The sequence below is a fragment of the Puma concolor genome, chromosome A3 (assembly GCF_028749965.1).
Source record: "Puma concolor isolate L17-30 chromosome A3, mPumCon1.1.hap2, whole genome shotgun sequence".
Taxonomy (NCBI): domain Eukaryota; kingdom Metazoa; phylum Chordata; class Mammalia; order Carnivora; family Felidae; genus Puma; species Puma concolor.
In genome coordinates this window covers 78,063,145-78,086,289 of record NC_141669.1, presented here as the reverse complement: position 1 = coordinate 78,086,289, position 23,145 = coordinate 78,063,145, and the positions used below count along the sequence as shown (strand labels likewise).

Below are 23,145 nucleotides of genomic sequence, written 5' to 3'. Positions count from 1 at the left end.
GAGGAAAAATAATAACAATAAAAGTTACATTCTAGTAACACAAAATGTTTATTGCATTTGGCGGAATGATGAGATCTGAACTATAAATCTCAACTAACAAAGGAACCACAGAACGCAGTCACCAGCAGCCTGGAATTGGGAAGTGCTTCATGTAGTGGCCGTAGGTCCACTTGTGAAGGGAAAAAGGGCAGGTGGCTGCCTGGGAGCGGTCAAGCTTTCTCTTTCTAGTAACTGCTTGTGTCCCCGGTACACTCTCATGTTATTGCATATACTGCTGGCACAGGAGAGACAGAAATGAGGCAAGAAAATCCCCATGAAAGCCTATGATCTGGAAACTCCTATAAAGGGGATCCCTCTCTAAGGCCTGGGGGTTCTACAAGAGAGGAAGAGGAATGGGAAGACAAAACAACCAACAGGGTTCTAGGGCACTCCTCCCCAAGGTAGAGATTTTCCTAATTCTGGCCCCGATTGGGCTGCGGGGCCACAGTGTCGACACCTGGGGAGCCAGGCTCTTCTGTCTCACTACACATGAGACGCTTGGCCGGTTTTCTCTGTGCCTTAGGTTTCCTCACGTCTAACACGAAGGACCACTAGTACCTCCCTTACTAATGCACACAAAATGCTTGGCACAGTGCTTGGCATGGCGGTAGGCGCTCAATAGCTGTTGGTCAAAAATTATGATGATCCCGGGGCACCTGGGTGGCTCAGTCGGTTGAGCGTCTGACTTCGGCTCAAGTCATGATCTCACGGTTGAACCCGCGTCAAGCTCTGTGCTGACAGCTCGGAGCCTGGAGCCTGCTTCGGATTCTGTGTCTCCCCCCTCTCTCTACCCCTCCCCCGCTCACGCTCTGTGTCTCTCTGTCTCTCAATAATAAATACATGTTAAAAAAAAAATTTTTTTTTAAATTACGATGATCCCTATAAGGAAGAGGGTATTGAAAATGCTTCCTGAGGACAAGAGTATGCCGGATATCCTATATACATTTCAGGGGAAGGGAAACAGCCTTTTGAAATCACTTATATTCTGTGGAAGGAGGATGGCATGTTTTACATGTCCAGCCTGAGAAGGAAAAACTGAAGGTGGGTTTCCAGTGAGAATGAAAGCTCTGTCTCCCATCCCTGCCCAGGCCTGCAAGGCAACCCCGAAGTGCTTGTGGCAGTTAGTCCTCTTCTTCCTCACCCCCCAGCTCCAACTGGAGACTATAATTTTCTTTCTAGCAGGAAACTGATGCATACGAATGATGACAGATGGATTCAGAAGAGGAAAAAGAATACAGGGGACAGAGCGTCCTTGTGGGTTTAAATCACGTTAGAACTCAAAACAAAACCCCCAGATCTGGAATTTTTAAAACCTAGTTAATGGCTGAGGAAACCTCAAAGGCTGGGGAAGCATGAAGATAAAAGTCTGAATCACACAAAACACATCATTATCTTAAGCTTTTCTAATCGTCTTCTCTGCCTTTCCCCCTCACTGTTTTTCTCATTGTTTATGCCCCAGCCCCTCAATGTGGTTCTGAGACACTTCAGAGATAGAAATAGCTTTCCAAGGTCACGTACAGAATAGTGTTTGAGAGGAGATGGACAGACCCTCCTCCAACCAAAAAAAGTTTCCCTGAAACTGATACTACTTCACTTCTTTCGGAATAATTAAGCACTTTCAAGATTCAGTTAGATTCATTTACTGCTGAAATGCAAGTACATACACCCATATGAATAAAACAGAATCATGGTGTGTAAGATTCATAAAATGGAAAATAAGAGAAAGAAACTCCCATGATGGTGCCATTCTAAGACAAGTGTTTTGAAGCACTGTGCTGCCTTTAACTTCAGTCTGGTTCTCTGCTCCCCACTCCCACCTCCTAGACCCCCAGTGCCGATGATCACAAGGTCTGGACAAATCCCCCTGACATTCCATTAATGGATTTTCAGTTACATTCTTTTTCAGTGACAATAGGAACTTGGTTCATAAGGGTCCTAAGAATTCTATGAGGACGAGGGCAAAGAAGGAAATGTCTCCTTGTCTTAAAAAAACCACACAATGCCACTCTCTGTCTTATGTCCTTCAATGATCTCCTTTTGTCTACAGGGTCAAGTCCAGGCTCCTCAGACTGGCCTATGAGGTTCTTCGTGATTGAGTTCCTGCCTCTGCAGCCTCCCTTCCAGTCACACCTGCCTGGTCTTGAACGGATACTCTGGTCATTGTCCTAGCTCTTTGAAGGCTGTGCTGACTCGTGTCTCTGTGGCTTTGGCCATGGTCTTCCTTCTGTCTATAATGCCCACCTTTACCTTGACCATGCGGTTAATCTCTACTCACCCTCAAAACTCAGCTCAACTGAAGTCTCCCTGCCTTCCCAAGAAAAAATGACCTTCCAGGGGCGCCTGGGTAGCTCAGCTGGTTGAGTGCCCGACTCTTGATTTAGGTCATGATCTCACAGTTCGTGGGATCGAGCCCCATGTCAGGCTCTGTGCTGCCAGCATGGAGCCTGCTTGGGATTCTCTCTCCCTCTCTCTCTCTCTCAAGCCCCACTTGTGTGTGCATGCTCTCTCTCTCAAAATAAATTTAAAAGCTTAAAAAAAAAAAATGACTTTCCATTCTTTGGTGCTTCCAATGTATCCCACACACACTTCCTTTGTAATACCTGCAAACCCTACTGTGCCTACTTACAAGCCCAAATCATATGCATGTGTATCTCCAGCTACAGGTGCTCAATGAGTCTGATGCCAACATATCATTTCTGATGAATAAAGAAATAAATGAACAACAACAAAAATGACCCTTTTTTTGAATCAGTCAGAGGGGCAGGAGCATCCTTAATCAAGTGGATTTCCTGACATTCTGTCCCAGGTATGCCATGCTTCAGTATTTTCCTAGGAAAGCAGGCATTTCTTCTTTCCCAAAGATGTTTAAAATAAGAGGAGAGCTGTGAATGTGAGGGGCTGCAGGGTACTGGATTTGATGCATGTTTCTAGCTAGTGATAATGATGATAATAATATTAACAGTAGCTAATATTTATTGAGCACTTATTCTGTGTGATGCAAAGCACATTCTATACATAGGAATTTCCATATGTTAGTTGAAAACCAGTCTAAGATATAGATCCTGTTATCACCCCCAATTACAATTGAGAAAAACTGTCTCAGAGAGGTTCATTGACTTGCCTAAGGTCACAAAACTAGTAAATGGCAGACCTAGGATTCAAATCCAGGGATATGGCTTCAGAGCCTAAATGATATACTCCCTTACTCTCAGCTTCGTGAGCTAATAATGGAGGTAGATATGCACACATTTACAAACATACACATGATATAAACATAACATTTGAATCAGAAAATAAATTTACATCTGACTGATGCATGAATTTAAATAAGACTTTGTATCTTGATGACAATTGTTATTATTCTAAAAACTGAGGAAAACTCTGCATTTCTATCAGTTAATAACAAACCCTCATAGTTAGGGCCTGCTATGTACTTAGCTGGGGGACAAGGAATCTACAGCACGATCCATTCTTTCAAGTTACTTGCAAGGTAACACTATAATGTCATGACATTATTTCAAAATCATATTGTAGTCTACTCATCCAAATAAGTGATCATCTTGTTTGGTGATATATTTAGCTGTTGCTCAAACTGCTTTGGAAACAATTTATGAAACACATAAGAATAGATTTCATTACTTTAAGCTCATAGTTTGTTTTTATCCTAAACAGTGCCATCCACTTTAATTGCCATCACATTTGACATTTGGTTAGTTCTAAAAATCTAGTTCCATCCTCAAAGAAGGAAAATTTGTTAGTACTATTTGTGTGAATGTACTATAAGATTACATACATTCATACAGATAGACACAGACATGCACACGCATCTGTGGCTTATGTGGGCAAACACCAAAGGACTGGATAAAATCCTTACTTGTCTGTTAGGAATATAACATGAGCCATATATATAATTTTTTATGTTCCAGCAGCTACATTTTTTAAAGTAAAAGGAAACAGGTGAAATTAATTTTAACAATACATTTTATTTAGCCCAATATATCAAAAATATTATCATTCCAACATGTAATCAATATAAAAAAATTAACGAGAAATTTTACATTCTTTTTTTCATACTAACTCTTTGAAATGTGGTGTGTATTTTATTCTTACAAAACATTCCAATTTGGATGGACCACATCTCAAGTGCTCAGGAGTCCTGCCATATTGGGCAGTGCAGGATAAAATAGTTAGGGCTATGGCTTTCAGAACAGAATAAGGGCAAGAGTACCCACCCCCATGCATCTTACTCTGCAAAGTACCTGAAGAGGGATGGTGCATCGATCCAAGTGCAATACTGTTGAGTAATAAACCACAGCTTGTGACCACATTTAACTGGGGTACAAATTACAAATACTGCAAGACTTTGGAGGGAAGGATGGCTCAAAAAAGGCCAATATCATCTTACTGAAGGAGACCAGCCATCAATAAAGGGTGGGTGGTTGGAGAACAGAGTAGGGAATTCCAAAACATTCAAGGAATGTCCCTCCGGACAAGGAATAAAGGTACTAATACATCAAGAAAAACTTAGTCCAAATAAACTGATTACAGTCAACCACTCTAACGACTGGACTTGTTAGTCGTGAGCAACTCTTTCACCGCCAAAGTCCTTTAGCTACTAAGCAGAGAAGTATTATAAAGCTATATGGAATTTGGAACTGAAATATAAAAATAGAGGAAACCCAAAAACAACTTATTTGGTAACACCCAATTTATAATCTCTGCACCCTAGTTCAAGTGTAAAATATGGTGGCGCAACCCTGGGATTTCCTACAGCGAAGGTGATCTATAACTTATTGTGCAAACCGGGACACTTGTAAGAGGAAAGGGGGGCACCATTAATAATTATGCTGGGACAAGAGGCATAAAGTAGGCCCGTTTTACAACTATAAAACTATATGATCCTATTCTACCAAACGGATACAACAGCTCCCCCTGTGCAGGGATGTGGAGCTGATGAAAGCCCAGGCAGGTTCTTCTTACCTCTGCATGGCCACAGGGGCTTTGTGGGCTAATATACGTTGATCTGGGTGAGATGGTTTCGCACCTCCCCCTCAAAGCAATTTAAATTGGTTTGAATTTGGGAACAGGGTTCCATATGGACAGAGCCGGACTCTGACAGCCTGAATATATTTACTGAAGACAAGAAATCATTGACAGACTAAATGTAACAGAGGAAAAGCCTGGCCTGCTTGTACTCAGAATGTGACTTTGTAATTGTAGCCTCTTTTAGACAGGCCTAATCAATTAGAAGAGGCTGATTTTAACCAGTTGCAGGCTCATTACCCTGCATTCCAGTTTGTGTTGATGAAAATCAGTTTCAGTCTGTGGCCTGGAACTCATGTACAGCACTTCCTGCAGCCTCTTATATAAACACATCAAAAAAAAAATTTTTTTTTTAAATTTGGAGTTGCCCTTCTCCATTTTAAGAAAACCACTCTGTGAATCATGATTAAAATAGAACAATTGTAATATGGATCTGGGGCCCCATACCAGGAAACATACTTGACCAAGGAACATACCTCAAGGCAGAGCTTAAAGCAGTGAAGGGCAAATTTGAGACAGAGTCTCAGGTATGCAAGCTCCAGGATCAAATGAGCCCAGCTCAGTAAGGTCCACGGAATGGAGCAGAATGGACTCTCAGTTACTGAAAATCACAAACTACCAAAGAAAATGCATGGAAGAGGAAAAAAAGCCAAGGTGTCTGAAATACAGAGGGCATCTGAGTAGAGTCCAAACTCTTTCCTGAATGATCAAATTGAAAATAAATAGCAAACTTCCAACTAAACAAGGACAGGTTTCCTTGAGAAGCTTCTATGAGGTAGCCATATGACGCTATGCTTCATTTTGATGTGTGGTTAGTTTTACAAAAGTAGAAGCTGGGGGAGTGTGTGGTACAACCACTCGAAACCCCACCTGTATTTCAAAGATCCGTAATTGTTCCAAAATATGATGTAACTATGAATCATACCTGGCTGGTTGCCTTTTGTGGGTTTGTCAAGGCAGCGAGTCAACAGGAAGAGAATATCAATATATACAGCTCTGGTCACCAAACATGGATTTTGCCTAGAAAGGTAAAGAACAGCAGATAAATTGATATTTTCTCTCCCCGAGGCCTGGGTCACAGAAGAGAAAAAGGTATTTTGTAACAGGCATATCATGAGGCTTACGGAGTTATGGTGAGTGCTAAAAAAGACAGATAATCACCAATGGTGAAGACATGTCAGTAAGTCAAGTGAGGAAATGAAATCCTAGAGCATATGGTGGAGGTTGGGGATACACATGTAAAGAACAGATAAAACTCTATGCTCTGGTTCCAAATAAAACAAACTGAAAACAAACAAAAACCAATATCCTATCCTAGTTATTTGAAAACAAGGAGATTGGCAGAGGGAATTATATTCTATTATTTTCCTCTTAAGTGGACAGATCTGGGGGAAAATCATTGGTTACGAGTATCACTGACTTAGCATTTTGGAGAAGGAGAACTGCAATCACATAGGACAAACCATACCTATGGACTTAAAATAACCAGCTGAAAAACAAACACACAGAAGGGCTGACAAACACTGCGACAGACATTCCTTTCCCAATAAATGGAATTTTTTCTTCTTTCAATATGTGGAGTTCACTTTACTCTTTGAATCACATGCTGGAAAAAAGTGGGCCTGGATTTAGGGGTCTGGATTAAAAAAAAAAAAAGGAAAAATGAAGACTTTCTTTTGAGAACAGTGCTGAAGGTCCCCTGGCTCTGAGCCTCAGTTCAGACTGACCATGAAAAGGGCCCCAACCTCCTTGGTGTACTAATAATTCAGCCTAAGTAGTAAAAACAGTAGGGACAGATCTGGGTTTGAATCCTGGCTTTGCTGCTTACTCCTGTAACCTGAATCACATTCCTGACCTGTACAATGGGAACCCTAATCACCACAGAGTAAGTCACTGTGAGCTTCCGAGGTGGCACAGCGACCAGAACACCGCCTCGCTGCCTGGTCATGGCACATGCTCCATCGGAGCTTGTTCCCGCCCGGTTCTGCTTCCAACTTAAGATCATGGGATGGCACAGGGATGTTGCCAGTGAGATTCCATACACTTGGCCCCTAAACCCATCCTTCTCATTCCCTGCATTTTAACAGTTTTACCATTTCCCTACTCTGTCCCAAAATGCCCGTATTCTAGGCTGGCAGATGAAAAGCAAGTCAGATACTTATGATTTAAAACAAAACTATTTTGTGTCAAGGTCTCTCTGTTGCTGACCCGCCTCATTTCTGTCCTACTGACTTGCTTCCTCTATAGTATCTGCTCGCTCTGACTCTTACCCTACCATGACCCGTGGCTTATATGTATACCCTACATTTGGCCTAATTTCATACCTGCACCTAGCTACTTTTTTTAATGAGCTTTAAAAAATAGGTAACATGTGCATGTGGCATAAAAATAATTCAGCATAAAAGGGCATGTGGTGAAAATTAAGTTCTTTTCCAACCACTGCCCTCTACTCATATTTTGCTCCTTGGAGTCAACCACTATTACTAATTTTCAGTATGTCCTTGCAGGGACATTCTGTTCATTTATAAGCATCTATCTATAGTTACCCACTTGTTTATTTTTACAGAAATAGTGGTTTACTATATGCTAAGTTCTAGGCATTACTTTTTTTCACTTCTATACTTTGGATATCATTCCATTAAAAACAGAGATTTGCCTCATTTTTTAAATGGTTGTAGACTGCTCCCTGTCAGAGGTACCAATCCCCTTTTGGAATAATGCAGATTGTTTAAGATACTTGGCTAAAAACAAGGAAGAATATATATGTACATCAATTTTGTAAATATAAATCAGTACTCAGGGGAGAAATTCCTAGAAGCTGAATAGATCAATCAAGGTATTTGCACATTTAAAATTTTGATGGATTTTGACAAGATGCTCTCCAAAAAGATTATACCAATTTACACTTTCACCAACAGCATGTAAGAATTCTAGTCTCCCACAACCTGACCAACACAGTGCACTATTAAACTTTTTGACTTTTGCCAGGGTGAAAAACAAGATCTCATCATTTGAAGTTGCAATTATTTTCTTATAAGTGAGATTGATCATCATTTCATATGCTTTTCAAAAAAGATACTTGAATTGCCTTTTCTATGTAATGTTTTCAACTCCCCTGTCCGTTATGTTGTGGGTCTTTTCCTTATTGGTTCATAGGAGCTCTTTGTATATTAAGGAAATCTACTTTTTGTCACATGTGTTACAAATGTTTTTGCAGTTTATCATTTGTCTTTTAACTTTATATTTTTTTTGCAATTTAATGTTCAATTCTATGCAGCCAAATATATTAGTATTTTTATTTATGCCTCCTGGGTTTTACACTTTTATATAAATTTTATATAAAATTTTTTAATTGTCCCACATTTTCTTATAGTACTTTACAGTTCCATTTTTTGTTGTTGTTGCTTAAAACTTTCATCTTTTTGGAATTTTTCTCCCTAATCCTCCCCCTATCTTTTGTTTCTATCTCATTTTCCCCAGTTCTCTTAATTCTAATTTCCTGTCTTTATTCTTCTACTCCCTGTGAAAGGCCCAGCTTATGAAAACTTCTTTGATGGTATAATTTGCAATTCTAGTGTTGCCACTGTTTAACAGGTAGGACTTCCCTCTGCCAAACAAAGGGGCACTGAAGAAAGAAAGTGAGAAGAGCCAATGCTGGGGTTAATGAATCACTAGATAGGTAGCACAGGGCTGAGTAAGTGGCCTGCAGGTAGCAGATGGAATCCCCTCAAAGCACTAGCTTTGAGCTAAGTCCTGGGAAGTGAGGTACATGAGATGATTTCTGACCTCAGAGAATTCTGTCCAGTTATGGAGGCAAAAATAACGGCAAACTTTGGGACAGGATGTAAGGAGTTAAGAGAAAGAACATCAAGGTGGACTGGAGAAATGAAAAAGGTTTATGAAGATGTAATTCCAACCGGGCTGTGAAAGATGGGAAGAATTTAGCTAGACAAAGTTGACAGGGAAGGGCATTCTAAGAGGCGGCAACAGATGTGGGAAGGAATTAGTCTGGCTTGTCCACAGACCTGGGAAGATCAGGGTGGGAAGATTAGAGAATGTGCTGAAAAGTAGGAACAAGAATAAGGCAGGCTGGGCTTTCAGGACACAGGATACTTCATTCCAACTGGGTGCTTCTTAGTATAAAAACGCACTGCCTGTTCCCATATGGCCTTAGAGTCATAGCTTTTCATCCTGGCTGTTTTCCTGTTGGTGGAGCCATACAGAACCATAAAGGGAAATTTCTGGAAAGCTGGTTTGATTTTCAACTCTGATGAGGAGCCTAGTTTCCATGATATTTTTAGCTAAGTTAATGTATTTTTTTTAAATTTCTAAATGAGTAGAGGAAAGGTAGGCAGTCTTTAGGGCTCCATGCCTGGTTGAAGTGCTCTGTATCTTTTTTGGACCTGGCACCGGTTGTCGACCTTGCTGGACTCTTGGGACACTTCCGGGACCGCTCTGCCCCCATAACAGAGAGGCTCTGGGCCAGGTCTGACACAGCCAACGAGACTGTGGGGGACTCCCTCAAATGCTGCTGCTTTGGATTCCAGGAAACAGAGGGTCGGGGCCACAAAGGAGTCCATCCTTGGCTTTTCCTCTGAGACGGAATCAGAGAAAAATTCTGGCTTAGAGTCCACTGTTCTTGGCTCTACCCTCAAGGATAGCCATGGCCACAGCCTCAGCCACAATCACAGCCACATAATATCCCTGTCTGGAGTTAGAGTTGGGCCTCACTCTGAACTGGCTTCTAGGTCAGGAAAATAATTGTGTTGTCTTTTTCTTTCTCTCACTATTACTTGGTATTTATTCGGACTTGGGAATGGTACACTGTGAGTTCAGGGTGAGCCAGAGGTTTGTTCTCGGTCTGTGAAGCCACTTTGATGATGGGAATAAAATCCCAGGGAACAGCAAGCCAGCTGGACAGGAAACCAACCCACAGGGTTTTGGTGGGCTTGGGGATTTTTTTCTACTCCCAAATGGAAAAATCCTGGCAGGGGTATGGTATAATAGAGATTTAGAGTGTTCAAAAAAAAAAAAAAAATCAGAAATGGTCAGGGTCTAACAGATGGGCTGAAAGACGGCAGAACAGAGGCTGTGGAAGGAGCAGCAGGACCCGGGTACTAGGAGGACCAAGTTTACATATATAAAATCGAACAAAGGGCCTGTTAAGAATCTCACTTTCTTCTATTTTTTTAAACATTTGTCCCTTGACAAATAACCACCTGAGAACCTGATTAATCCATTTCTGCCTTGGGAAATCTCTGCACTTCATTAAACCTCCTGCCCTCTCTCCTGGAAATTGGGGGGAGGCAGAACGCAGGGCGGAGAGAGTAGGGCTCCCCAGACACGTCCACAATGGCCCCAGTGTCTAGAGGACAGCAGGAGTTCCTGGGAAGTCTGAGATAAATTATTCACTTCTCCTGTCCCTTCCGGAATCCCGGTGGCTACAGAGGTTCTTAACTGAGGGCCATTCATTCGGAAAACATTAACTGAGAGGCTACTGAGAGCTCTCAGTAGTGCCAGGGTTTGAAAATATGAAGATAAAATGATTCAGTGACATAGTCACTGCCCTCAAGGAACTTAGAGTCCTGAATAGTGTTCTCAATTGTAGGTTATGACCCATTTTGTTGATTATGAAATCAACATTCATATGAGTGGTGACCAGCATAACAGAGAGAAAAGAAGGGAGGGGAAGGAGAAGAGGAAGGAGGGAGGGGAAACAGAGAGGATTTGGGGCAACAGAGGGAGGGAGAGGAGGAGGATAAGAGGGACAGAGAGGGAGGAAAAGAAGAAGGGAAGGAGGGAGGGAGGGAAAGGGAGGAGGAAAATATAATCAGAGTTCATCAAGGTGCACTATTTCCTTCACTTGTTTCCATAAAGTCCTTGCCCGGGATCAGTTTTTAATAAATTACCTTTGGTGTTAGAAGTCAATAATTTATGAAATGCAATTATTTTAAATAAAAACACTGATTGATTTGTTCTCCTTTTTTCCCTTCCAGGTAATAAACCACCCCGCATTATACTGAATGGATTCAACAGGGTTATGCTTGGTATCCAAAGTGATGGTGGATATGTTGAAAGCAAACATTCCTGAAACTAAATATGCTACAACTTGAATAAATTTCCTCTCTGTTGCATTTTTTTTTAACAGACTGTTCATGTCTTATATAAATATTATCACAATCTCAAACTATGCAAGAATTCATGTGTGTATACGCACATAGACACAGCACACATACACATTAGGTCATATGTAAAATTATCTGTTTCAAGTGATTGTCAAAAAATCTTGAAAGCCACTAGTTTAGTGGGAGAAACAACCAATCATATTAGAGTATGAGGGGTGGCCCAAAAGAAAGGTTTGACAGAGTAAAAATTAAGGATGGTTGAAGAGGGACCTGCCTAGTCCTCCTGGGTGAGTCAGGAAGTGACTTGGCAAAAAGCTGGAGAATGAGAAGCCTGGGATACAGAACATGGGCAGAGTGACCCCAGCAGAAGAAGCAGCATGTCCAAAGACACATGACATGTTTGGAGAATAATGAGAAATGCTAAAGGAGACATGGGAGGGGAAGACAACAGGAAATCATAGAGGATGAGTGAAACACCCAATGGGAGAGCTTAGGAGTGACCTTTCAGAACTCAAAAGCCCCAAAGGGTTGAAGCTGCCAGTGGGACTCCACCAGCCCAATCCATGCTGGAAAGCTGAGATCCCCACTCACTAGTGTGAAGCTTTGGTGGGCCCCCTAGAAGGGACAGACAGTTCACTTTGGGCATACTACGCTCTCCCAGAAGCATTCACTGTCATCTTCAGAGGGCTGGAAATAGCTGTTATGGCTGTAGACTGCTAGTGTCTGTTAAGGTCTCTAAGTCAAATGACTGTATCTGGACTTCAACAGAGTCAGGGTCTGAGATCACTCTAATATCCAGGGAACTACTCCCCCAGAAGCCTAATCAGACTCATGACTTAACCTCATTAATCTAGAAACATTTACTGAGTACCATGGGGGATATCCTACTTGGGACAGAAAGGGAGGGAGAGGAGAAAGTTCTGATCTTGCAGAGCTTATGGTATAAAAAAACAATCAGAGGGAATGTCATGGAGGAGGGGGTCTGGAGACACGGGAGGATTTGGCTCGGGAAGGGGAAGAAGGAATCCAGGGAGGAGAGCTCACTGGAGCAGATACAATGGTGAGAACATGCCTGCCACATGCAGGGACAAATGAAGGCCAGAAAGTCAGACAGGTGCAGGTGACAAGCATGATGGCTTAAAATGACTCTGGAGCTCGAGTCCTAGTTGGGGCTCATCACAACCCATTGCGGGCTCTAATGCTGGCCCCTACACAGCCTCACTCCTATTCAGATGACTTCCGCTCTCAACCACAATGAGCAAAAAGCACTAGCAGCCTCTTACCATGGAGCCAGCCAGGGTGTTAATGAAGTAATATTCCAGGGACCACCATCAGGCCCAAAATAGGCTGGAAAGAAGAAAACCAGAAAAAGTAGGTGGGGAGCAAGGGGAGAGAAGGCAGGTGAGAAGTGGGGGGAGGGGCAAGAGAAGACTAATGAGGGAGAGAGAGGAGGTGGTAGGAGAGGGAGAGGGGGAAAAGAGTGTAGAACATCCTCCCATATCCTGCTACAATCTCCCCAGTGACATATGTCCAGCCACACCATGTCCTTTATTGAAAGTTCACTTCAAAGCCTGTCCTCCAAGAAAACCTTCCCTAATTAACCATCAGAAAACACTCTCCAAGGACAATCCGAATGGGCGACCTGACACAGTGTTTTGCTGACCATCCTTTGGTCTCCCAGAGATCCCCCTGGCCATCTTTGCAAACCTAGGCAGTTCATGTCTCTGCATTGGTAGCTGCCCACGGACCAGAGTTGCCTCTCCTTACATTTGGATATAAAAGGAAGAGCTGTTATGGGTTAGGAGCCAGGAGGTACTTCTTTGATGCAGGCCACATTAAGTCATATAAATGTGGAAGTGTAAATTAAATAAAAAAGAACCCCTCTCTCCCTGCTGATTTCCATTTTTACCACAGCCCCCAGCCAAGCAACCATCACACGGCATTCTTGGAGGAACAATAGGGGATTTGTTTAAACCAAGATGCCAAATGGTCATGAATTGCAGAATGTATATTTTTAAACAAGTTATTTTCCCCCACTGTAACATCCAGAATTTAGATCTGTATGCAGGGCCAGCTGGCAGCAGCACGCAGGATCTGGCTGGCTACCCAGGGCTGCTCGTTTACCTTGCCCTCCCCTGAGGGGGTGTGACGGCTGAGCTGCATTTTTATGGTACGCTCCAGCTTCCATCCAGCCTTCCTTGGTCGGAGCTTTGCAAGTGTTTATACTCACACCCACACGTAGAGGCTGCCCTGTGGCCCTCCTACTTGAATTTTCCTTTTAAAGTGAAGCCATCTTCATGCCCTGCTCTGGTGGTTGACCAACTTATAGGGAATTGACCGAGTTGCCATGCCCAAAGCAAGAGACCAGGAGCTGTGAGCCCCAGCTTCCAGCATTGCGCTGCACAGCACATGGGGCTTCCCCTGGAAAAGCAGCTTTTGTTCCGGGGAATGGAATCTGTGAAAACAGGGCCCCAACCACTTTACCAGGGTTCTGGGTAGGCACTCCACAAGGCACAGGCAGTCTGTCGAAGGCACCAGGGCACTGCGTAGGTCAGGGCCCAGGCCACAGCTGCCTCTGCTTCCCTGGCAAAACTGCTGCTCAAGAGGAAGCCCGCAATCTCAAGGCCAAGGCTTTGCCTTTTCCCTCCATTAAGGCTCACCTGCCTTTTCAGAGGACCCCCAGGGAGCCTCCCACACCCCCCAGAGGCCCTCATATTTTTCCATCTTTCTATTAGGCATCTTTTTCTCATTAATGTACTAACACTCAAGTTATGTGCAGAGAATGAGGAAAAAGAGACCTTGTGTGGGGCTTGGGATTTGTTCAAAGCCTGGGGAAATCGTTTTAGAGGGTGTATGTTTTTTATTCCTTTTATGAGAGATGCATGTTTCCCCCCCTCTGTGACTTGTTTAAAAGTAAAGTTTAATATGCTGCCAGAGAAATTGCTGGTTAATAACTTAATAAGCGATGTGCTAGGAATTATGGGAAAAAAGTAGTATCCAAGAAAACTTTTATTGTACAGTTTGGGGCTTGGAGGATATATAGCTTCAGTTATTATATAAAATGTTAACAGAAGTCCCTTTTCTTTTCAAACCCTACCTTCTCCCCAGGATTATTAAAAAGGATAAATAAGTAAGGTGAATAAAAACTTCAAGAAGCTGCATGAGAAGTCTGTATGTAGATCACAGGGTGAGAATTTCCAACAGCACAGTCAACAGAACTATGTTAACGTGCACTTGGCAAAGCACACACTTGGAAATGATCCCTGGTAATAGTAATGATGATAATCATAATATCAACTACCTTTTATTAAAAGTTTTGTCTTCAAAAAATACTTCTACTTTATAAGATTCTTAAGAGGGAAGAAAAAAATAGGCATTATTATTCCCATTTTTTACAGATCAACAAAGTAGCTCATATAGCTCAAGTGACCTGCCCAAGATTAGGGCAAAAACTAAGAATAGAATCAAGGTTTTTTAGACAAATTATATCTATGTGTCCCAAACACAATCAGATGAAAAGTGAGACACCATGCCAAACAAGGAGAGTATTTTGGTTTGCAGCCACAGGCTGTGGTGTTGTGTCCTGTATCCAGTCTGGTGAAAAGCCAGGCTCCAGGCACAGCCGTTCCTGTAAGGGCCAACAGAAAGGCCCATTTTCAACCTGGCTGATTATGTTGATAAAGACTTAATTATCTGACAATAGATGTTTCCTCTATTTGCTCAGCTCTTCTGTACGTTCATGCCCATTTCTCACCACATCCTTCCTTGCCCTCATCGGTTTCCCACCATCATGTTACAGCTTCCCCCTTTACAGATAAAAATGGAGTCCCAAACAAAATGGCTAGCCCCGCGTGGTTGGTTTAGAACTGAACAGGGACCAGAACCCAGACCTGCTAACCTCGAGTATACTCTGCCTCTACTCAACTTCACAAAGTGCATACACAGGTTAGAGACTTTTCCGTTCCCCAAGTCCCTATCAACGTGACCCTCCCTGTGGTCACCCAGAAACACAGGGGCTTTGGGTTCAGGCAGGGAGCCCTGGAATAAGTACCCCAAACTGCTTGGGAAAATGTTATTTCTAGGGGTGTGTGGGCCAATCCTATCGCTAAGGAAGCCTGGGTATCATGCACAGGGGATAGGAAGGACAGTGAGGCTCTGAAGGGTTTCTCTTGAAGCTGCTCCTTTGGTCTATTCATGTAAGACCAGTCCACATGCCCCAAAAGCCCTCCTGGAGGCAGCTGAAGCCTGGCCACGCAGGACACAAGTGCCAGGGCTGAGTCAGCTCAGTATGAGGGCAGAGAACCAGGAGGCCAAGCAAGGCCTAAAGAAGCGCTCCTGCCAGGTCAGTGTGTTGCCTGAAGACCTGCCTTCAGCTAAGGGTACTGTCTCCAAAGACTGCTGCTGAAAAACAGCAGTATGATCCGGGAGAATGAACTTACGTACATATTAGAACTTAGTAACATGCTAGCACAATTTGTTGGCCGGCTCAAGGGGCAGTGGCAGTCAGCTAGCTGAAAGTAGATTTCTAAAGGAAGAGGGTCTTCGATAGCTAACTTTTGATGGCAAAAGGTCTAGAGCACGGGTCCCTGTCCAAGGAGGGCAGTTCCTGGGAAAGGGTGTCGGGCAGCCCAAGGGCACGGGGTTGCAGAATATGCTATGAGGATGATCAGGCCACAGTAGAAGAAGGAAATGGATCATGAGGCAAAAAACAAATTGCTATTTATAGCCCAACATGGGCCACCTCCGGAGCCAGCCACATCTGTCAAGTAGGAAGCTGGCTGGCTCGTCCGAAGAAGGAAGTAGGAAGTAGGAAGTCAAGTAGGAAGAAGTCACCTGCCCTCTTGTGCCTAATTTCTCATCTACAAATACTGGTTTGGATTAGATTCCTATTTTGAAATAGGGATGCTCCTCTTAGTTCCTTTTGGGGCCCCCAATGGGTGAGGGGCCATGCGGGTGGGCCTCCAGGCCCCCACCCCTGCTTGTACCACATATGTTCTCTCTACTATCTTCAACATCTTGAACTCCCACTTAAGCTTCTACTTAACGAAAGGATTCCACTGGACTAGATGATCTCTAAATTCCCTTCCTGCTATACATTCTGTGGCTTGATGGTCCTCTTGGCAATGCTGAGAAGACAACAGCCATGCAGTCTACAAAGCACTCAGGAAGCATTTCTCTTCCCATTACCAGCTGCCAGGCAGGCAACAGGGGCTTCCAGGTGACAGAGAGCTGGTAGATGGCTACCAGGGAGCTTTTGCTAACCACCAGGAGGGGCTGGAAATTTCGTTGATCACTGGGAGAGGCTGGAAAGATTTAACACACTCCTCAGTGTATCTCTCGTGCATGGAGACAGCAGCCTATTTACCAGTGTAAGCCTAAGCTCACTGACTTCCTCTTAACTCTTGGATCAAATCCAAATTCCTCTGGCTGACATTTAAGGCCTGCTACAACTGGTCTCTTATCAAATCTTGTACTGCTCTCCAAAACACACCAGGTCTTCTTCAGCTCTATCCCTCACTGGCACACAATATATCACACGTGTTCTCTACAGTGTGCCCTCACCCATGCCGTCCACAATCTGGACATGCTCTTTTCCTACCACCTTTAGTGTTTCCAAATCACACCAATGCTCCAGGACCCATCTCAAATACCTAACTCCCCTATAAAGCAAAGCCTCCCCTGACTGTTCCAGTCCACATTCTTTTCTGAATTCTTGTACTTATTATATGCACTATAGAATTAGAACTTCTTTATGCACGTCACTGTTGGTTGTTTCACATGGATAAGCTCTCTTTTCAACCAGACTGAACCATCACTAAACTCTGACAACAGAGACTCCATTATATATGCCTAAAGTGGTTCCCACAATGCTGAGCACTGTGCTAAGATTCCTTCCTTTGTACTTGGGCAATGAGACCTTCACAATTTATTTAGCAACACAGGCTCTCTATCAGTCTAACCTCACTCAATTCTCCAATCGAAGAAAATTAACCTTATCTAACAATTAAATCTCAGCCAGCCTTTAAAGACTTTTCCCTCCTCCTAGAAGACTTCCTTGGCACCCCAACCCCACAAACTGGCTCCTGTCGCACCCTCTGACCTCATTCCGGAATCCACCAGATCCTTATTTATTTACAGTTGATGAAATCCATACCTGTTTTATTTACGTGGTTTCTGAAATAGGGATGACATCATTCATCTCTATGTTCCCCACTGTGCCTACTACATGGCTTTGTACTGTTTGTGAATCTGAATTGGCTGGAGTTCATTGGGAATGGTTCCATGTGTTGATTTATCCAAAAGATGGAACATGTTACATGCTACAGGGAAAAAAATAACCCACTATATTAGTGTTTTACATAACATTAGGAAAATGTGTTGAGGACACTTAAAGCCTGTACTCCTTTGTAAGCTGGGCAATGACAACATTGCCCAAATCTTCCAACAGCAATACGTCTATAAGCCAACAGCTACAGGTGGAGCAAGACAGATATTTCAGAGTCCTTTATCGAACTAAGTGCCATTTCCAGGTTAGGGTTGCAGATTTCTATATTTGAAAAGTAGAAAGCATCAGCAGTTGGCAGCGGGATTCTTGATGTGTCATTGCCTGGAAGACCTATTTTTATTTCTCACTGCAATATGAAGAAGCTTTGATCTTGGGCAACTTGCTCAAAGGCTCAGTTTAATATATTGATCTCTTGTGACTACTTTTACCTGACAAGTTTCCATAAGCTCAGACTGTCAACAAGAAATACCTCATATATTCTCAAGCTTCACTTCTTCTCAAACACCTTATTCCTTCAAAATGTGACCTATTTTTAAAAGGAATATAGAATGAGGAAAATGTTTTGCATCTCGTCCACTGGTTTGGGTTGAAACGTGTTAACTCAATGGTTCTCTCTGTTTTTAAAAAATACAAACAGGATCTCATCCCGAGGTATCTTGCTTGACCTTAAACATTTCTGAGAAGTTTGAGAGAGAAGCAAACAAATCTCAACAAGATTGGGTCTGAGATACACCAACTTCATCTCTCTCATCTTTCAAATACGTGTGAGGCTCAAGTAGGTTGAGCGGGAGGGCTCAGAGTAGTCCTAATGGCAATCTCCGTCCCCTGTAAAATCTGGGGGTTGAAAGAAAAACAGTTTTAAAAAAGAAGGGGGGACAGGAGTACTGGGAACACATCTTTTTTGGGGAAAAAAAAAAAAAAGAGCAAAGAAACAGACCGAAAAAGCAAAACCCAACCCCCCAGCAATGCCTGGAAACTTGCTATGTAACCAACCCATCCCTGTTAGGACTTGCTTCCCTTAAAGTTTTGGCAGGGACCACAAATGATAGCCTTAAAATGCCACATGAGCATCAGAATATTTTAACAATCCTTCTTGACTGGATTCATTTCAGCAGCATGGGAGCGAAGCAGCAACCTGCAGCTGTGGCATAGGGCTGAGGCCTCTCTTTATTTCAAGCAGTTGCAAATGAAGGACCTCTTCCTTGGGGGGCGGGGGGGGGGCAGTCCAGGAGGCACGAGGGATTTGAGAAGGGCTAAGGAACAGTGGGAAAACCAAATCGGACCTAAACCCCTGTATTCCTGCTTGGGAAGTATACTCTCTTGTGTGAATAAATTTGGTGGCTAGAAAGTAAAGGCCATCTTCAGCTGTCAAGCAAAACAGAATCCCAAACCAGAACTTCTGCCGCTGGCCACAGACACCCCCTGGGGCAGAAGTGGGATTGCCTCACAAAAAAACCATCCTAGCTTCGTCTTCTGTGAGCAGATTTTCCTTGCACATTTAAATCCAAGGCCTTCAAGGAGCTCACCACTCTGCTTAGTTGGGCCCAATAACCAAGAGAGAAAATGGGGAGAACAGATGAGAGTGGACATGGGGGTGGACAGGGAAGGAGATGTGGAAGTGGCTGGCAGTGAGCACTGGGGACAAGGAGGAGCACATGAGGAGCACACGCAGGAGTGAACAGGGGGTGTCAGGAGCACTGATGGGGAAGCCGTATGGAGAGGTGGAGGGATCATATAGCCAATACTTTTTGCAAAAAAGAACTAACTTGCCGTAGCAAATCATTAAGTCTAGCACGAAGAGTGGTCTTCAACAAACATTAGTGCCCTCCACCATCTCTTCTCCCCATCAGGACTGTTTTACTCAAAACTGTATTGCCCAAGGTTGTTTTCCTAGTAACCTTGGGACCTCTTCTTGTCTTCCTGAGAGGCTGTTTTTCTCACCAGATTATTAGACTGTTATTTTCATAATGATAATACTCCCTGCATGCCAACAAGCACTGGTCCTACCCTAGGCACTGAGGGCACTGGGATGGCTGCCCAGACAAGGGAGTGTGCATTCCTCATAGGAAGTGCTGGAGCCATGCAGCCCCTCCGGGAAGGTCATTCCAGGTGGATGGGGAAAGAATTCTGGGCTGACACCTTCAGTAGTCTTAGCCTTCTCCTGTGTCCCTAAGCTCTAGCTCTTAAGAATGAGGGTGTGAAGGTGGGAGTATTTCAAAGAGGCATGGATTGGATGACCACAGTGACCCTTGACCCTCAAAATATGTACTGTGTTCCGGAACCAACAGCATCAGAATTGCAAGAGAGCTTGTCAGAAATGCAAGATCTCAGGCACCATCCCAGACCTACTGAACGAGAGTCTTCATTTTTAAGGAGATCCCCAGGTGATTCACGTGTATATTAAGGTCTGAGAAACACTGTTCTAGACAATATGTAAGCTGACACCATTTAAAGCCTGACATAAAGAAACCGAACAGCTGTAGAGAATGGGGTCCAGTATAAAGAGCCCCACAAGGAAGAGGGACCTAATGTTAATTGTTATCAGATAGAATCTCACCCCTGCCATGGTCAGCTGTGAGAAAACAAACAGATCTCCTAACCTCTCTGAGCTATATACTCTCCCATATGCATGGGGATGGGAGTGGACTGCAATGGACTTCATGATTCTTTCCAGGTGAGAGTTTTTAGGTCTAGGATTCTATTGAACAAGACTCTGTTCTGTTGACTACTCTACAGCGAAGTCTGGTTTGAATAGATAGTTGCAGTATTTAATACAGTCTGGCATACAGCAGGGCTCAATAAATATTTGTTGAAGAAAGTGATACAGGTATATAGCCTATTCTATTCAAGCCTTACCTCAAAAACCAAAAATGAGCCATAAGCTTCTAGGACAGTAGACCACACCAGAGCATCAGGTTTAAATGGCACTTCTGATGGCAACTGACATAACTTAATATATCTTTCCTGAGGCATCTTTCAAGTAATCTATCCCAGAAATTTACTCGTATATGAAAGTGCACAACGGTGTGGCCCCTCACACTGGCACATCTGTGGCACTAAAGAGTTAATGACTGTATCTTCTGGGTAGCAGGCTACAGGGATGGTCGTTCCAACTTTCTTTAAATTTTTTTTTTTTTTTTAACATTTATCTATTTTTGAGACAGAGAGAGACAGAGCATGAACAGGGGAGGGGCAGAGAGAGAGGGAGACACAGAATCTGAAACAGGCTCCAGGCTCTGAGCGGTCAGCACAGAGCCCGACGCGGGGCTAGAACTCACGGACCGCGAGATCATGACCTGAGCCGAAGTCGGACACTTAACCGACCGAGCCACCCAGGCGCCCCGTTCCAACTTTCTTAAATGAATCTGTGGCCTTAGAAGAAAACACAAGTGCCCTCTAACATAACTGCTACTTTGCTCGATGTTCATCCTTCATCTTCTTTCTCAAGGAGATGTGAGACACAATAGGGCACAAGAACACATCAGTAGCTCTCAATCTGACTGAATTTTACTATCTCCTGGAGAGTTTTAAAACTACCAGTTCTTGGGCCACACCCTCAACCAAAAAAAAATCAGAAATTTTGGAGGGGGAACCTGGCATCAGGTTTTAAAACCTCTCCAGATGATTCTAATATGCAGCCATCAGCATTAAGAACTACTGCCTGAAGTAAAAACTCACCATCAGCCAATCTGGGTACTTAATAAATGCCAATACCAAGAGTCACAAACTCCAGAACTCTTTCCATCTTGTAAAACTACAACTCTATACCCTTTAAATGCTGCTTCCTCATTCCCCCTCCCCCGCCCCTGGCAACCACCACTCTACTCTGTCTCCATGAATGTAACTACTCTAGGTATTTCGTGTAAGTGGAATCAGAACCACATTTGTCTTTTTGTGACAGGCTTATTTCACTTGGCATTATATCCCCAAGGTTCATCCATGTTGTAGCACTTGTCAGGATTTCCTTCCTTTTTAAGGCTGAATAATATTATGTTGTCCATATATATCACATTGTTTACCCATTCATCCATCAACGGACACTTACATTACTTCCACCTTTTGGCTATTGTGAATAATGCAGCGGTGAACATGAATGTACAAATATCTCTTCAAGACCCTGTTTTCAATTCATTTGGGTGGAATTGCTAGATCATATGGTAATGCTATTTTTAATTTTTTGAGGAAACACCATACTATTTTCCTTCTTGGCCATCATCAAGAGTTTTTAATAATAATAGCCAATACTTTCATGATACTGTTAAGTGAAAAAAGTAAGCTCTAACTTTTAGCTACAGCAAAACCTCAACTCTGTTAAAAAAAAAAAAAGGCACAGGAGAAAAGATGAAGTAAGTACATACATAAAACTGTGAATTAGAAATGGTGGTTTCCACCCGAATGTTGGTAAAAGCAGACTTAAATTCTCTTCGCTTTCAAATTTCGCACTTGCCTACTTTTCTAGGATAAGCATACACTACACTGACAACCAAGAAAAAAAAAAGGTGAAAAAAATTTAGTGGGGCACATTTTTCTTCCTGGTCATCCCATCATCCATTGTACTTATTTAGTCTGATGGTTCATTCAGTTCACCACATTTATCTAAACACACACACACACACACACACACACACACACACACACACACACACTTCTTCCTTTTATAATCAAATTGATTTCCGAAAAATTTTAAGCCCCAAATAATAATTCCAACTCTTAATCAAAATAGTAAGTCTTTTCACCTCTTAGTCCTATTTGACAGGGCTTTCGAAAAGTCCTTCCTATTTAGGTGGGGCCTACAATCCAGTTGGGGCAGCAGGGCTAGAATCTGTCATTTGCAAGGGTGGCAGACGGGGCCACACGGGGAGGGGGGGCTGAGGGGGGGCAGTGGCGGCAGGAGACTGCTGATAGCCCTCGCAGAGCACCTGCAGCCAGCCTCTCCAGGCCTGCCACGGACCCCAATGCACACCCCACTTCTGGCCTGGGTCGGCTTCATTTTCCTTCAGTAGCCGGTAAACTGCCTTCTCGCCATGAGAGAGACACTGACCTGGACTGAGGAGGGAGGGATGGAGGAAAAAGGGGAAGGAAGGAACTTGAAGGATTAATGAGCTGATTTCCATAAAGGCTTTGACATCTTGGAATGAAAAGCGGCCTGTAAGAGCAGAAGCCCAGGCCTCTCCTCAGGCCATGTTGCCAGCTGGCCGTTCATCACCAAAAATTCCCCAACAACTCCATGGCTATTGCTTAACCACCTCATATAAATCCCAATTAATCTTGCAAAGTCAAAACATAAATATATGACAAAAGTCTTTATTTTATGTGCCCTCAGTTTCAGGGTCAAAATTTTAAAAACCGAATTGGTTATCCAATGGCTCCAAAGAATTTTTTTTTTTTTTTTTTAAAAACCTTCTTCGGGAATAAAAGGACAAATAAATGACACCCTCACTAATGTTTATGTACTTATTGGACTGAATGAACTCAAGTCAATAATCAAATAAATTGTAGAAGAAAAAATTTAAACTTTTTTTTTTCAGTAACATTAATGTTTCATAGCTTATACTCAAAAGATACAGAAAATCCTTAGTAGGCACAAAGGAACATTTATTCTTCTTTCATATGTAAATTGCTAGGGACATAAAGAGTCTCTTCAGCATTAGA

General features: G+C 43.0%; 1 protein-coding gene across 6 annotated transcripts in view; it reads right to left on the bottom strand.

The window, feature by feature from the left end:
* The window catches only part of THADA (THADA armadillo repeat containing), a 327,427-nt gene that overhangs the window by 74,046 nt on the left and 230,236 nt on the right, over positions 1-23,145 (bottom strand). For all 6 annotated transcript variants that reach the window (XM_086701217.1, XM_086701218.1, XM_086701219.1 and 3 more), the window contains one exon: positions 6,008-6,102. In XM_086701217.1, the coding sequence (XP_086557343.1) occupies positions 6,008-6,102 (95 nt within the window). The remainder of the gene's footprint in view (positions 1-6,007; positions 6,103-23,145) is intronic.